At 43.2% G+C, this 17,941-nt stretch overlaps 1 protein-coding gene across 4 annotated transcripts in view; it reads right to left on the bottom strand.

Moving 5' to 3' along the window:
* The window catches only part of TTC21B (tetratricopeptide repeat domain 21B), a 222,897-nt gene that overhangs the window by 130,106 nt on the left and 74,850 nt on the right, over positions 1 to 17,941 (bottom strand). For all 4 annotated transcript variants that reach the window (XR_004539464.1, XR_004539465.1, XR_004539466.1 and 1 more), the window contains 3 exons: positions 17,254 to 17,454; positions 16,581 to 16,710; positions 14,156 to 14,313 (listed from right to left, as the gene is read on the bottom strand). Coding sequence is in view for 1 of the 4 variants with exons in the window: in XM_033944656.1 (XP_033800547.1) it covers positions 14,156 to 14,313; positions 16,581 to 16,710; positions 17,254 to 17,454 (489 nt within the window). In the remaining 3 variants the exon portion in view is untranslated. The remainder of the gene's footprint in view (positions 1 to 14,155; positions 14,314 to 16,580; positions 16,711 to 17,253; positions 17,455 to 17,941) is intronic.

The following is a 17,941-nucleotide window of genomic DNA, read 5'->3' as shown; positions in this document are numbered from 1 at the left end:
CGAATAAAAGGTAAAGATTTAGGCTCCCATTACCAACCAGGTGAGGCCTGTGTACAATAGATGCCTGCATACCACAAATGCCTTGGTCAGTCTGAGCTGTCAGAATGACATACAATCCAGTACTTCCTGCCCACCAGCAGTCAAGGACAAAACTGGTACAGGAGAGCCCATGCAGGACAGGACAACACAACACTAACACGTTGATCCCTTGAGAACCCCAAACAACCCTGCAACTTAAGCCGCATTGTGGTATAAATTATTATCTGGATACTTGAATAAAAAACCAAAATGTGGTCTTAGAGACATTTGGAGCATTGAGATTTAGTATCAAATTTCTGCATCTCAATGGCCACGAATTTGGTCTTGGAGGATGAGATGTAGAGTGTCAGCATCTATGAGGCAAACTTGGTTCTTTTTATTGCATAGAGCGTTTTGGACCCCTGTTCGTTTACAAAAATTAGATAGCTCTAAGTCCAATAAATGCTGGCACTGTAATCTGGAACCAGGGACACTAGATCATCTACTTTATTATTGTCCCTGTATTAAGTTATTTTGGAATTCAATTTAGACTCAAGTAAATTCTTTATTGGAAAACATGTTGCGCTTTCCTATGATACTGTTTTATCTGGAATGACTATGAGGAAATAGAGTCAAATTTAGGCACATAACAACAAACTTTTATTAATTATGACAGGGGTGGCCAATTCAACATATTACCAATAATTGGAAAAATTACAATAATCTTAATTACACATTCTGGTGGAATTCGTTATTCCATATTTTTAAGATGGAAAGAGCAATAGCGTTACAAAAAGGGAACTATAATAATTTTGTAAAGATATGGGGGCCATTGGAAAAGTATTGTAATGAATAGACATAAACTCTTTTCTTTTCCTTTTCTTACTCTTTTTTAGATTATTTAGCACACTCAAGTGGGGTGGGTGGATTTGGAGTGAAATTTAAAAAGTTATGTTATGATAAATTGCATAATATAGTATAATGTATGCTTGTTGGGAAATTGATGAAGGGTGGGTGGGTGGGGAATTTTATATTATTAGATTTTATGTATTAGAGATTACAGTGCTATATTGGAATTATTTATGATATATTTTTGTGAATTAGCTATTTGATTTAAAAATGAATAAAGATATTAAAAAAACAAAAACAAAAAACCCCTGCAACTTAAGAACTGCAGACAACGACCTCTGGTATCCCCCAGTGATGAGCTAGAAGGCCTCTACACTCAGAGACCACTCCCCAAAGTTCAGATCCTGATGGCTGAGGAAATCTGTCTGCATGTTGTCCATGCCAGCAATGTGCATCACCTAGAAGCTGTTTAGTCTAGATGCACAGCCAGATCTCCAGAGCTACTGACATGATCTTGGTCCTGCCCTGCTTGTTGAAATAAGCCACTGCTGTCACATTGTATGAAAACACTTGCACTGCCGATCACCCTGGCCACCAAATAAAAATGGTTGATGGATCAGGTGGCCTCCTCTGCCAACCATGTGCCCTGCAGGTGCAGAACAGACAATAGATAATTCAGCCCTAGAAACTTGCATGGGCGATGACTGCTGTCCAATCCAGAATCTTATAGCGAGTTTCCACTGAGGAGATGGCTCAAATGTTCCACCAGGGCAAGTCCTAGAGCAGCGGTCTCAAACTCATGGCCCCCCCGGATGCTATTTTGTGGACTGCGGTCTTGTACCCAATCTCACACTCTGGTGAGGAGTAGTGGCTCGTGGCCAGTAGGGGATGATGTTTATGGGACGGTAATGGAATGGATATCAGAACATGATAGTGCAGCATTTTTGTGGAGTATTTCTACAAAAGTGCCTGTTTTTCGTATGATTCTGGGTAATTCTAGTTAGATACAAGCATATGTGTTAGTTAAGGCCACGCCCAATAGAAGCGTATGAAAAAAGGTGAATAAAAATCTGAATATAAATGAAGCCAAGGCCAGAAAAACACACTACAGATTAATATAAGGGAAAGTATAATAATATTTTTTATGTACTTTGCTGTTGGGCCAGATCATGAAGGAAACCAGAGGATACATGGAATCCATCTTGGTTCTCTGTCTTTTCTATATCTTCTCAGTCTTTGGAATCCATTTTGTTTTCCCAGTCTTTGTTCTCAGTATCATGGTGTTAATTGATACCACATGTGCCTTAGGCTGGCTAGAAGAAGTATCCTAAACTGAGATATAACATTTATGAAATAGGAGTTATGAATGAATCAAGTTATGAATGTATGGAATGCTTGGCCAAGCAAATATGACTGAAGTATGTGATTGTGTGACTGTATGGAACAAAATAATGTTGAAAAAACATATGATATATCTTTGCAACTTAAAGAAATCCTAAAATAACATCTGGAAGTAATTAAGTCAGAGACTCCTGCTCTAACATAGGATGGCTTCTGTGTGAAGCTATTAGCTCAGGGGGAGACAGCCCCTCCTTTTCTCTGATTGCCCCTGCACTTTCTCCTTTCCTCTAAGGCTGAGAACTTTTCAGCATCTTTTTAACAAATAATGTTCTTAATATACTTTTGTGAAAATTATGATTTATATTCAGAAATGAATATAAGTAAATATATGTACTTTTCTGAAACTTTGTCTAACTTTTAAACACCTCCTTTGTTGATTTTTATTGGTTGAGAAACTGATGATGTCATAATGAGCCAAAGGTATATAATGAGAGTGTCGTGAGATCTTAAGGGAGCTCGTTATCAGAAGGCCAGCATTTGGCAATTATAACGATCTCCCACTAATGTAACGGCTAATGCAATTATGCTGTATTCTTTTGGTGTGCCATGATTGGAGAAAAAAACCCAATAAAATTACTGGTAACTTTACATTAGTGAAATTTTGCATTTTTTATTATTTTTTCCACCTTGAGCTTCAAGAAGGCGTCAATGTCCCTTGCTCACTGGGCAGGAAGAGAGGCGCTGGTGTCAGCTGACTTGCAAATTCCTGCTACTGTCGCATATGCTGGAACTCCTGCCTTTGCGTATCTGCTGGATACGCGAAGGCAGGAGTCCCAGCATATGCAATGGCTGCAGGAAGTTGCAAGTCAGCTGACACCAACGCCGGAGCCTCTCTTCTTGCCCAGTGTGCGAGATCGCATAGAAGACTGCGGCTGCAAAATACAAGTACTGCTGGACAAGGAAGGAAGGGAGAAGGGGTACTGCTGGACAAGGGGAGCAGGGAAGGGAGAAAGGGTACTGCTGGACAGGGGAAGCAGGGAAGAGAGAAGGGATATTGCTGGACAAAGGGGAGGTAAAAGGAAGGGAGAAGAGTTGCTGCTGGATCTAGCAGAAAGGGAGGGAAAGAAAAGGTGCTACACACTGGAGGGGAGGGTGAGAGGGTGCATGGGGAGAGAGCATGTTGGGTTGGGGGGTGGGAAGGAGGGATGCCACTGGGGGGGGAGGTGGGAAGGAGGGATGCTACTGAGGGAAGAGGCAAGGACAGAGAGAGAAAGCGTGCAAGAGCCAGAAAGTATTGGACTCATGGAGAGGGTGAGATGAATGGGGAGGACAGAAAGGAGGGAAGGATAAATGTTACACTGGGGAAGGGGGAAAGGACAGAGTGTGAAAAGTTGGACTCATGGAGGGGGAGAGAGAGAGAGAGAGGAGATGTTTGGTTGAGGGAAGGAGGACCAGAGGAGAAGCATGCAGGAGGAAGAGAGAAAAAAAGGTTGGACTGGTGGAAAGGAGGGAGAAATGTTGAACTGGGAGGGGGGTCAGAAAGGAACAAGGGAAGGAAGATGGACTGCAGGGGGCAGAAAGGAGGAAGGGAAAGAGAAATATTACACTGGGGGGAAGGAAAGAGATGTCAGATCATGGAAACAAGGAGGGAAGGAGAGAGAGAGAGGAAGGGAAGACATGGAAACATAGATTTTGAGAATAAAGCAGAAAAATTGAATGTTAAGTTAATGTCAAAGATGGATGCAAGGCAGAAAGTGAAGACGGAGAGAAAAACAGTCAGTGGACAAGAAGGCCCTGGAAACATAGTTAAAAGCACAGAAAAATAAAGTCACCAGACAACAAATGTAGGGAAAATGATTTTATTTTCAATATAGTGATTGAAATGTGTCAGTTCTGCGAAAGGAAAGATGTTAAACTTTAACTGTGAGGGCCACAGAAAAAATAGGGTACTTGGAGGGCCGCAGAAAATTGTTAATGTCTTATTAATGAAATGACAATTCTGCTTGAGGTTAAACTCTTTATAATTAAAGGAAAGATTTATAAACTATAAAGAGTTTTACCTCATGTAAGATTGTCATTTCTTTAATAAGACATTAACTATTTTTTCTGCGGTCCTCCAAGTACCTACAAATCCAAAATGTGGCCCTGCAAAGGGTTTGAGTTTGAGACCACTGTTCTAGAGCAAAGCTGGAAGTGGGAGTCAGATCTTGAACTGCTGGGGACTCCAGTGTGGACACATGTTAGTTCTGACCCATGATACCACTGAGTGTGGCTGCCATCCTATACTCTGAGAAACAGCTAAGTGCAAAACATACTCTTCTGCACCTGCAGCTTGACCACCCTCTCCCAGGTCAGACAGATACAGTCCTGACTAGTCAGAAAGTGTATGCCCAGGCTCCAGGTCCTGAGAGGGCAGAAGGTGACTGTTCTTAAAGTTGATGATCCAGCCAAAGCGCTGGAGAACCTGGACCATCCAGGAAGTCACTGCTCATGAATCCACCCAAATGAGCTAATCATCCAGGTAAGGCTATACCCACACACCCTTTCCTTCTGATGGTAGGCAGCCACCACAACAACCATAACTTTGGAAAAGATTCAAGGCATGATGGCCAACAAAGGGGTAAACCCTGAACTGAAAATGTTTGCCCAACATGCAGGGAGCTGTTCCTAGGCTAAAAAGGAGTGCACAGAACTGATAATGCTGCTCCCAAACTGCAAAGCATAGATACCAACTATGCTCAGGATGGATGAGGATATGGAAGTAGGTCTCTGCTAAACCCAAGGAGGTCAGGACATATGCAATCACTGACTGGTGGGTCTCCATGCCAAAATGAGGAACCCAAGGAAGTATTGACCCCCTAAAGGTCCAAAATAGAATGGAAAGAGCCCCCCTTCCTGGAGACTATGAAATAGACATAATAATATGCCCAATTCCATTTTGCAGAATGCACCTCCTCTACAGCGCCCAGAACAAGGTGGTTTAGGGGGTCCTAGATCGCCTGATGCTTCAGGAGCTCTGCATGGAGAAACCATAAAGATATCCGAAACCAAGGAGGCCCAAAAGTCACACTGATTATCAATTCATGATTAAACCAACAATGAATGTTATATAAAACACTTGATAATTGTCTTTTTGGTATTTCTGGTATATAGACTGTAGAGGTCCACCCAGCACTGTCCTTAGGTTCCAACTACTGGAGTTGCTGTCAAAACCTACTCCAGCTTATCCAAATGACCATCCACCCCAACCTGTGCCAGAAAAGTCCTTTAACCTTCACTGGGTTCCTTTGTGTGTGTGTGTGTGTGTGTGTGTGTGAAGGGGGGGGGGGGGGGAGGCTGGAAGATCTGGTAAGCTCTCTGCCATTCCTGGCTTGCTTGAGACCTGAAAGGACTCATCCTTCTGGCCTTGGGTACCTGGAACCTTAGAAGACTTCCTCAAACAGAAACAGTCCAGGTCTCACAAGTGATTCCTTCCCCCAAAGGACCTGTCCTAGATAACCCCCGAGACTTATCCATGGAAATTCAGAGGGTGAGACTCTTTGACAAGAGTCTCCAGATCCTCGCTGAAAAGCAAATGGCTTCAAAAAGGCAGCCTACAGAGTTAACCTTGGATCAGCATCTGTTGCCCTATGCTGCAACCCGAGATGCTGCCAGGCCACCACAGCTGTTGCCATTGAAGCAGCTGTGGACCAAATCATAAAGAAAGCCTGTCGAGGAGGCTGCCCAGACACCAGCCTAGCTGCCTCTGGTGAGGGAGGAGCTACTGCACCTACTAGGGCTCAAACCACATAGCCTCCAAAAATCACAGCATGTACCTCAGGGGCAACAGAAGAGAATCCTTGCTTTAAAATGCACTCTAGTTTACGATCCTGCAAGTCCTTAAAGGGAGTACCACCATCTTTTTGGTCACCACTGTGACCAATGTATTCACCCTCGGAAGTGAGAAAAACTTGTCCAGCCCCTCCTGCGAAAGGGGGTAGAGTTCCCCATAGCCCGACTCCACTCCTTAAGGATCATCTCAGAAAGGGCACAATGGAGGGAAAATGAGTTAGCTATACAAAAATAGCTTACCAGAATAGGATGCCTCCCCCTACGGTCTCTGTAGAGGCACGCCATAATAAAGGACCTTCAACACTTGGTCAAGAAGCAACACCAATTCCTCCTTTCAGAACAAATGGATCACCAAAGAGGTACTCTTGTCCTCGGATGCCAACTCCCTTGATGCCAGGAAGTAAGAGTGCATCAGAGACCCAGAGGACCCTGCATAAAGAAAGCAAAAGAATGCCCCCCAAATCTTCATTTAATATCCGAGATCACTTAAAAGAAATGGGGGAAAGGAGAAGACAATGTCCAGCCCTCCTACCCGAGCCCATGAAGTCAGGCATTCTTTAAGCTGAAAAGTCCATCCTAAGCCCCTTAGAAATGTCTACCACAAACATGAGCCCTGAGTCCCAGCTGGGGCTTCTCCATACACTGGATCCCAAAAATAGGTAGACTTTCTACTTCAGAGGTAGTAGTGGGAGCCGTACAGCCTGAGTCCAACATGGTGGTAGCTCCCACCAAAAACTGCTCATCTGTGGAGTGAGAGGTGGCTGCCAGAGAAAGCTCCGTGGCCAACCTCATGCTACAATTAGGGCACAAAGTGCCAGCTGCTGCCACAAACATGCATTGGCTGCCATAGGAGCCATAGAATCCAGCGAGTATATAGATGTGTCCTCATCTGGCATCAACTTTGTAGTCTGGGAGACATATTACCCCCACCCCCTCACGAATACTAGCAGCAAAGCTGACCCATGCAGCAGCCTCTTTCAAAATACCTTGCCGGAACCCAGCAATTTCTTTCTTAGTAAGTCCCCCCCCCCAAACAAAACTTTAAAAACTGCTTCAAGCAGACAGTCAAGCAGGAGTCTGTTGTTTTGGGGTTGATTTTTTTCCTTTAATATTATTTTTTTCCTCCTGCCTGTTCCCAGCAAGGCTCAGAGAGGAAATCCTAAGAAGAGGGGAGTGGGAGCACTAGACCCCAGTTAGCAGAGACCTCTAAGGGCCTGTGTCAGTTGCTCAAAGAACCAGAAAGGAAGGAAGCCTCTGAGCAAAAGGGGGCATACCAGAACCCAGGCTCAACCTGGGACTGGCTCATAGACCGCTGGGAGATCCTATGGCCAAAGGACTCAAACAGTCAGGCCCCGGTTGCGGCTTGGGTCTGTGGGAATCTGGCCTAGAAAGAAAAAGCATAAAGAACAGTTGCTCTAGTCCAAGCTGCACCATCTGCTAGAAAGTAGAGAAAAATACTGGCTAGTTCCACACTGCACCTGCTATTATACTGGTTATGTCACCAGAATGTGTTTGTCTTTTTCTCTATCTGCTGGACTGGTCTAGATGAATGATAAAGAATGTTTTGTTTTAAATCAACTTTTTGATCAAAACTACACTAGGCTGGCATAAAAGGGTAGATGTCAGTCACCTGCAGAAGACCACCAGAACAACAATATGCTATCCTATATTAAGCAGAATCATTGAAAGATGATGAGGTGCCCAAATAAAAAAATGATACTATCATAAAAGCCGAGTTTCCATATTGAAAAAGCCAATACACATGTTCCCACATGGCATTCAAATAACATACAATCAGTCTTTCAAAATCAATATACCTTCTTCAAAAATTGTGCCCCATATTACAGCATGTATATGGCTCTGAAATAACATCTATACTTGAATTGATCTATGGTAAAAGGGCATTTTCCTCCATGCTAATTTGTTTTTTGTAGTTTTTCTAAACAGCAATAGATATGCTTTTTTTGCTTTCACAAGAAGGCAGAAAGCAAAGAGTTCCAGAACCAAAAGCCCAATTACTGAAAATACAAGCTCTGAAGCTCTTCTAGAATGCTAAAATAAATGCTAACTCAACTACAATAAAAACTACTGCTGTTTAGTAAGGTCTTATAATAAAATATATATACAAAGAAGGTGAACAGCATGTAAATCAAACAATACTTACATTTGTTTAATACCTCAGATGAACAAAACAACTAATCTTGCAGACACAATTTCAGAAGAGACCTATAAACATTGACTTCAAACATTTATTCATGGATTCACACAAAACATTTAGGCCTAGATTCATTTAACTGCCCAATCCTGTGGCAGGCCGACTGATTCACAAATGGGAGCGATGCAAATGAGGACAATCGGAGGCACGCCCCCCCCCCCCCATTGCACGGATCGCTGGAGAGCGATCCTTGAGCATACGCAGATCATCTTCTTTGCCTGTACATGGTCTCTGCGCATGCTCATCGCAAAGGAAGGGCTGGAAACTTTTTTTTTTAAAGTTGGAAACTTTCGCAAGCCCGTAGTTTTAACCCACAGGTTAAAAGTGGGGCTGCAATGTGGGTTAAAACCATGGAGTCGGGGCAGAGAGCAGGAGAAGCAGAATCGGGGCAGGAGAAGCAGAATCGGGGCAGAGAGCAGGAGAAGCAGAATCCTGGCAGAGAGCAGGATTTTTGTACAAGTGACTGGTCCTCAGCAGTCGCTTGTTTTTTGATTGGGCAGCCCAATCGGTGTTCCTTAAATTGTTTTGTGAATCCCCGCCTTCCTACTTTTGCATGCCCTTCCCTCATTTGCATGCGCGGATCGGGAGGAAGGTTAGTGAATTGGGTCAGGGTCACAAAGGGGTTGCTAAATGGTCGGGACTTGATTGGTGGGCATAGTGAATCTAGCCCTTATTTCTTTTATCATTGTTAAGGTGTTTGCAACCTTTATGACTAAAGTCATTTTGTGTTTTTGATATTAAAATGTCAAACTCCTTTTTCCATAGAAATTCATTGGGCCATTTTGTTTGATGGGCATATTTCTCTGGAACCTTTGGTCCAATTTGGATCATTTTAAAATTTTATGCATCTTTTTACCAGTTTTTCCCACGTACAAAGTTTTATTCTATTCAGTTAAATTTTCAGAATTATTCTGCTAGTCAACAAACAGAAATTTTCAATTTCTTTTGTATAATTCTTTCAATTACCAATTGGTTGAAAAGAGTAAAATGTGAGGTGGCCCCATGCAGCACAAAAGTGATGCATATGTATCGGTGCCGGTTTTGGAATTGGAATGTGAAAGATAGTCACCAGAAATGTAAGCTAGGGTTTTCCAGGTCATTTCCAGCGCCTACCTTTGCATGAATCGTGCCTGCATAGGCGGTTTAGCCCACCTAATGCCACTTCCGCTCACCCATTGTCTGATCCACAGCATGCTTTGGGCGGAGATGGAATAAGCGGAGACTCTCACCATGACTCTAATTACATCATAAAGTGCTTCAGCTACATAGTCCACTCCTGCCAGCATAAGCAAGGTAATGGCTTAGTTAGCTACTGTCATGTCCAGGGTTTGCAGCCATGAATGCAGGTACATGCTACAAAAGAAGCAGCTGATGCCACCTTAAGTCCTAGGGCCAGGGCCTTAAACTGCCTCCCGAGGACCATATCCATTCTGTGGTCCTCTTTATCCTTCAGCACAATTCCTTCCTCACTGGGTAAGGATGTGCGTTTAGTCACCTCTATCACAAGAGAGTCTATCTCTGGCATGACAAGCATTTGCTGGAATTCTTAATCCATAGGATACAGCCTAGTCATGGCTTTTGTCCCTTTGAGGGAGCCCTCCAAGATCCCCCAAAACTCTGTAACCAGGAGTTTCATGTCTGGGTACCACAAAAAGGATGTGGGTTGAGATTGTACACCGATCAAAAGAGAACACTGAAATGACTGGGGCTGAGGCGGATCAATCTTGAGCTCACAAAAAGACTCAGAAATAATGTCTGCAAGGCCAAAGACTTGAACAGTTGCCATATGGAGGGTTCTCCTGGGTCCGCAGCTGGGACTACATCCTGATCTTCAACATAGGCAGTAAAGGGATCAAGACTGAACTTTTGTTCCCTGAATCCCTGTCCGACTGACAATCAGAATCAGGGAGGAGCTCCACTCTCATAAAGGATTCTTAGAGGCATGCACTAAGGATCATTCTTCAGCGGACCTAAATTGCGCCTTTTGTCCGTGTGCATAAGCCTTCCAGAGCAGATTAATGAACTTTGGGGTAAAGGCTTTAGTAGGCTACTCTCCTTCTCCTTCAGAAGGGAGGAGACACCTTTTCTTTGGCTGTGGAGTCTCTGCACCAGTTTGGTGTGCCATGCCACTGTTCTGGGACTCCTGGGGAAATTTTCGTTCTCCTAACAGGCTCAAAAGCCATGTGCCATGCCCCAGAGGCCATGTGGGAGTTGAAGTTCCTACCTCCCCACTTTGCTTGACGCGGCACGTAGCTCTTCCATCGCCCATCATTTGCAAACAAGGCATGATAGAGGGTATTAGAGTCAGAGGACTCCATCTCTGGCACTTTGGAAGTATGAGGTGTTTTGGAGAAGTTTGAGAACTTAGAAAAAAAATAGGGAAAATCCAAGATGGCTGCTGCTGGTGAACTTCAGTGCTAAAAAAAATAGCTTAAAATCACCTAAGGGCCAATCCAAAATCTCAAAATCCTAGGATTTTAAGGGAGGGGGACCAAAACCCTAGCTGTAGAAACAGTTAAAAACAGCTTTTGAAGACACCCCCCCCACCCCCAATTTTTCCCACAGGCTGTCACAGCCTTACTTACAGACCATGTGCTGGGAAAATGGTGCTGCTGTTTTGCTGTCTGCTTCAGCTCCTCTCAGATATAGCTGTTCTAGGAGAAGTCCTCTGTTTCCAGTCACTCAACCACTTTGCTGGAATCTTTGGGCTGCCAGTCAAAACTCCACGAACCGACTCCCCCCCAGACCTCTCACAAAAAAGGGGAGGAGATGAAACGCAGCCAGCACACTGAGCGCCCCGAAGGAATGCTATAAGTGCCTAAACAGCCTGTGCTCCAGCCTCTGACCAAATCAAAGGGATGAGCAAACACCAGAGGAATGGACCCTGGGCTCCACTAACATTTCAGCAGGCTGGCTGAAACAGATCCCTGAAGGATACACCTGCCAGCTGCAAATTTAAAATCTGTTCCTCTGCACGCAGGCAGAGTAGACCCTTATCAAAAGGGATCTCTGATTTCACAAAAAAGACCAAGACTAGAGCAAAAATAACGCAAAACTATTACAAAATAAAAAAAAGAAATAAACCAAGCAGATCAGTAGACACTTGCCCGCAGAAAGAGAAACTGAAAGGGGCAGCAAACTCCTGAGAGAAGGAAGAGGTTTCAAAAGCTGTGATTGACATCTTTCTGAAGTCTGGCAGGGACATGAGTATGCTCACAAGAATTGACAAGAGTACCCTAAGGTTCAGCATACCAATCCTATTACACTGGAATAATGGTTTATAGACCTTTCTTCCAGGAAATTGCTAAAACCTTTCTTTAAACCAAGCCATACTATCCATGTTTACCATATAATATAGAAGTTAATGTCAGAGCTTAATTGTACATTGAATAAATAATATTTTCTAATATGTATTTTAAATATGCTACTTAACTTCACTTTGTGCCATGTACTCATCTTTGTACTTTTTTTAACATGTAACAAACTGATTTACAATTATCTGTCTCGTACACACGACTCTATTATATCTCCCACTCAGTCATCTGTTCTTCAAGCTGAAGAGCTTTAACATTTTTTTAAGTCTCTTCTCACAGGGGAGTCACTCCATCATCCTTATCATTTAAGTTAACCTCTGTATCTTTTATCTAAAGACCTTAAGACCCAAAGTGTCCCATCTGATAAATACACCCCATTCCCCCCCAGGAAATCAGGGCTCCCCCCCCTAGGAGTCACTAACATAGAAATCACCTCCTCTCTCCCCCATTTATGCTGCATGCACCCCAAAAAATTCACCAAGTAGCGAACAAATGGGTTTGACACACCCCACAATCTCTCCCAATGGGTATAAGATGCCCACATCCAACCCCCTAAGGGCTGCCCTGCTACAAAAAATTGTTCCATTTGATCCCCCAAATTCTCCCTCAAGTTAGTTCAGTCCAAAATAAACTGCAATTGCACTGCCTGGTAATACCATAGCAAGTTGTGACCAGCGCAGCAGAACCTGACAGCGCAACCATGCCCAGCACTATGGAGCAGGACCTACTTTTACTAGAACAATGGTCCAGTACTTGGCAAGTAAATTTTAATGCCAAAAAATGTAAGAGAATGCATCTTGGTAGCAGAAATCCATGCAGAACATACACTCTGAATGGTGAAAAACTAACCAGAACTGTAGCAGAATGGGACTTGGGAGTAATCATCCGGGAAGATATGAAAGCTGTGAATCAGGTGGAGAAAGCTACAGCAAAAGCTAGACAAATGCTGGGCTGCATCAGAAGGAGCTTTATCAGTCGAAAGCCTGAAGTTATACTGCCGTTGTACAAATCAATGGTAAGACCTCATCTGGAGTACTGTGTTCAGTTTTGGAGGCCACATTATCAAAAGGATGTAAAGAGAATGGAGTCGATTCAGCGAATGGCCACTAGGATGATCTCAAGACTAAAAAATCTCCCATATGAAGAACGTTTGAGCAGGCTGCGCTTATATTCTCTCGAAGAGTGCAGAGAAAGGGGGGACGTGATAGAAACATTCAAATACATCACGGGCTGCATTGATGTGGAGGAAGAAATCTTTTGACTTACGGGTCCCACGGCGACTAGAGGGCATCTGCAAAAACTCAGGGGGGGGAAGATTTCATGGGGACACCAGGAAATATTTCTTCACCAAAAGGGTAATTGATCGATGGAATGGTCTTCCACGTCAGGTAGTCGAGGCCAGTACCACGCTCGACTTCAAGGGACGATGGGACAGACAGGTGGGGTCGCTCCAGAGGAATGCTTAAAAGATGGATTCTCGAAGGAGGGAGGGTTCTTGAGTGGGCAGACTTGTGGGGCCGTTGGCCCTTTTCTGCTGTCATACTCTATGTTTCTATGTTAGGGACTGCCCACTCTCCCTGTTCCCTAGGTGCCCATAAAATCATCTTTGCCAACCTAGGAGCTTTCCTCCCCACCATGAACTTGGAAAGTTCTCCCTGCAGACTTTGCAACAGTTTCCATGGTACCAGAATAAGGGGTGTCTGGAATAAAAATAAAAGGCGGGGAAGTATATTCATTTTTAAAACCGCAATTCTTCCCCACCAAGATAACCACAACCCCTTCCATTTTTGTAAATCCAGACGGACTTGGCGGATGACACGAGCATAATTATACTTAAAAAGTTGAGCCAAATTTCGGGAAAGATTAATACCCAAATATCTAACCACAAAGCTCACAATAAGAAAATGGAAAGTCACACCTATTCGGCGCTCCTCCTCAGAAGACAAAGTCAAACCCATAAATTCAGACTTATCCCTGTTGACCACAAAACCTGCCAAATCTCCATATAACCGAAAGATATCCAGAAGTATGGGAAGAACTACCTCAGGATCCCTAATATATAATAAAATATCATCAGCAAATAAGGTTATCCTATGTTCATAGTCCCCTGTAGGTCCGTATGCGCTCTAATATGGGCAGGCAAGGATTCATTGGAAATAGCAAATAATAATGGGGAAAGAGGGCACACCTGTCTAGTCCCTCCCCCATTGGGATAAACCCCGTATATGAACCATTGTATCTTTTCTAATTCTACTACATCTATGCAACTACAGCTGCATTCCTTTTCTGTGCACTCCTCTGAACCTATCAGAGAACCTAGCAAGCAGCCTAGTGTACCCTTCTGCCATATCAAGCCTAACTTTCAAATCTCAGCCACCACTGGGAGACTATTTTAATTTCATGTCCTCTGCTGTATTCACAAAGGTGGACATATTAGGCAGCCTCAGTCCTTTCATCCGGCTAGGGCTTCTAAAGTTTTGTTGCAAGGCTTTCAAATTTAAATCCATAGAGATTATCTAAACACTACTCAGAGAGGAAAAGAAAGTTCTCATAAATAATATATGTGAACTTTATCAGACAAACTTACCTCAAAACTGTAGCTCAGGCAAAGCTCAAGAGACTGAGAACAGAGTTTGAAATTATTTTGGGTTAAATACACTTGTGCCATCAGGAGATGAGCATCTGCATAAGAGGGATTCTGATCAAGGCAATGTTGTAGACTGCTCTGGGATGCTTCAGTATCCCCTAATGAATATAAGCAATATACCAAACACAAGAAAAAGAATAAAATAGAATATACAAAGAAATTAATTTTACAATGCACATTAAGCATACTCTCTTTTCTCTAGAAAGCCTAAAGAAAAAAGTATTAAAGTGGTTCTTCATTGCAAGATTTATTTCTACCTTTTTCAACCTAGTCTATAACTCAGCACCCACCCACACAAGCCTCGAATAGTTATGATTTTATACTGAACTTAAGAAATATTTATATTATGCAATTACAGTCTAATCTGGTGGCAACTCACCTTAAAATAATTCAATAGAAACTACTGGCTTAAACAAAATATCTACACTCAAATGCTGACAATTGATAACACAAAAAATAAATATTCATGTGCTGGAATGAGAAGCTGTAAATGACCAGTGACCAAACTTGAGTTTTTTTGGGCAAGAAAGGTGGGTGGCCATCTATGGGGCAAAACCCTTTGTGGAAGAAAAATTATAGACATGTCAGCTAGTAATGGATAAAAAGTCAAGCAGCATACAGATTAGAGAATGACATGCGGAAAAAATTTATCACTGTTCCCGCCCCGTCCCCGCCCCTGCCCTGTCCCCACGAGCTCAGTCCCTGTCCCCGCAAGCTTGGTCCCCTTCCCTGCCCTGCAAATTGTCAGATCCCACCCACACAAGCCTCGAATAGTTATGATTTTATACTGAACTTAAGAACATATGAATTGCCACTGCTGGGTCAGACCAGTGGTCCATCGTGCCCAGCAATCTGCTCCCGCGGCGGGCCCTATGTCAAAGACCAGTGCCCTAACTGAGACCAGCCCTACCTGCTTACGCTCCGGTTCAGCAGGAACTTGTCTAACTTTGTCTTGAATCCCTGGAGGGTGTTTTCCCCTCTAACAACCTCCGAAAGTGCGTTCCAGTTTTCCACCACTCTCTGGGTGAAGAAGAACTTCCTTACGTTTGTACGGAATCTATCCCCTTTTAACTTTAGAGTGCCCTCTCAATCTCCCTACCTTGGAGAAGGTGAACAACCTGTCTTTATCTCCTAAGTCTATTCCCTTCAGTATCTTGAATGTTCCTTTCATGCCCCCTCTCAGTCTCCTCTTTTCAAGGGAGAAGAGGCCTAGTTTCTCTAGTGTCTCGCTGTATGGCAATTCCTCCAGCCCCTTTACCATTTTAGTCGCTCTTCTCTGGACCCTTTCGAGTAGTACGTGTCCTTCTTCATATACGGTGACTAGTGCTGGACACAGTGTTCCAGGTAAGGGCGTATCATGGCCCGGTACAGAGGCATGATAACCTTCTCCGATCTGTTCGTGATCCCCTTCAGAATCATTCCTAGCATTCTGTTCGCCTTTTTCGCCTTAGGAGGGGCCTGAGGTGCCTGAGCCAATCAGGGATTTGCTTAGGCTCATCCCTAAGGAAGACCCTGATTCGCTCAGATGCCTCAGGCCCCTCTCAAGGGAGGAGCCTGAGGTGCCTGAGCCAGACAGGGCCTTAGGCCCCTCCCTGTGCATCACATGATGTACCAGGGAGGGGCCTAAGGCCCGCATTGCTGACGGCAGCCAGTGGAGGAGCAGGAGGGACTGAGTACCTCTCCTGCTCCTGACTTAAAGGTACAGAAGGGGGGGGCAGGGCAGATGATGGGTGGAGCGATGGCAGTTGGGAGTGAGCATTCCTCCTGCCATACTTAGGTTCTTCGGCGCGAGAGGGGGGGTGAACATCAGAGAAAGCGTATGGTGGCAAGAGGCAGTGGGCATCCCTCCTGTCAAATTCGTGCCGGGGGGGGAGCGTCTGATGGCAGGAGGGAGTGGGCATCCCTCCTACCATATTCGCGCCGGGGGGCGTCACGTAGCCCGAGGGAGTGGCATCCCGGAGGCCTTTTTTTTCTTTTTATTGGACATATATTTTGCATGTATAATATACGCAAAATATCTGTCATTAAAAAAAAAAGAAACCTGGCAGAAGCCCTGACAGCATTTCAGGAGGCTGCTTCTCCTGTCACTACTGTTAGGGCTCTGCGCAGGTCTCAATCGCTCACTGAGCAATTGAGTCGGTGGGTTTGCGTGCAAATCATTTGCATGCAAACTTAATAGGAAATCAATCGCTGTTGGAAAATCGGCCAACAGCAACTGAGTCGCTATTGTTAGTGAATCTAGCCCTAAATAAGCTTGCCTATCTTGGGTGTTAAAAATGCCTAGTTACAACGCTGTGTTAATCCCCTCAATAACAGTTCAGTACTGCTATTAAAGGCATTTTTTATGTAGTTATCTATGGCTTACCTGCTAAATATTTCACCTTTGCAATCAAATAAACAGCTAGCACAAGACCTGGTACAGTTTTCACCACAGTCTCTAATACCGAGGCACAGTGCCTTAGTAGAGGAGAAACAGGCTGACCCGGGGGAGGAGGCTAGAAATAGAACCACAGGCCTTGTCAAAAATTGCACAAAGTTTAATGACACAATCTTACACCAATCTACAGACTTTCTAAACTAAATCAAGGTTTTGGTTTCACATTACTCAGTTTTGGTTTATTTTTACCCATTATGAATACTATATTCTTCTTTGTTCTTGTCACGCTGCTCTCCTGTCTTATGCATTGCTGCTCCTTGAAAGTATGACTTATTTCTGCTCTAATATGGAATCACTTGCTTTTGGTTATACATCGACTCCTCCTTCATAAGCAACTTAAAAAAACAAACACCTCTACCTCATCTTTTCATCCAGAGCTGGCTAGTAGTTTTCTGCCTATTTACTCTCTTTTCTTCAAAAGTAAAATGAATGTTATGATATTTATCTCTTGTATTTTTATATTGCCCATATTTATTATACTACTACTAATTAGAATCCTGGTTTTAAGTCGCTTTGCTAAAGATAAACAAAACATGCTGGAAATTTTACTATTTGATCTAACAATTTAATACAATTTCAGAAGAAAAAATTATTTACTCACATGTGTTGGACAGAAATTAAGATATTCTTTAATAACATCTAATAAGAAATCAGGATTCAGTCTCTCAAAGTACTCTACACCAAGAGGCAAGCCTTGCAGAGAAGAGAAATGGGTATCCAGAACATCATTTAACAAATGAATAACCTCTTCTTGCTTTTTGTTTCTCTTCATAGCCAATACTGCACGTAAATAAGAAAGTTCCTGTAAAAAAAAAAAGACAGGCCTGTAAGTTTACTCTTTGTTCTATGTTGTTGTTTAATTAGTTTCTTTACACATCTTAAAAACTATTTCTTATGTTTAAACATTTTTATTAAGATCACAACATACAATTCAGCAACAAGGATCAAAACCATTCACACAACACAAATCTTCTCTTAATTATATACAAATATAAGTTTCATGACAGAGTGATCTCTAGGTTATGTAAAAAAATGATTTACCCCCACCTTTGTAATCTGACCAACTAACTACTAAACAGTATACCCAAAACCTGAATCAATCTCAGTATCAAGAATACAAAACAATATCAACAAAAAATAAACAGCCAGAGGAGTGGAATCTAATCTACCTCCAGCCTAGCACAAATCAACCCAAAATGATGAACTCCCATCCCCATCCCCTCCCATCTCATCAAAGTAGTCAAAATATACTTCCCATCCCCCTCCCACAATAAAGGTTACATTCCCCA

The sequence above is a fragment of the Geotrypetes seraphini genome, chromosome 5 (genome assembly GCF_902459505.1).
Source record: "Geotrypetes seraphini chromosome 5, aGeoSer1.1, whole genome shotgun sequence".
Lineage (NCBI taxonomy): Eukaryota > Metazoa > Chordata > Amphibia > Gymnophiona > Dermophiidae > Geotrypetes > Geotrypetes seraphini.
This window is presented reverse-complemented; position numbering and strand designations above follow the sequence as displayed.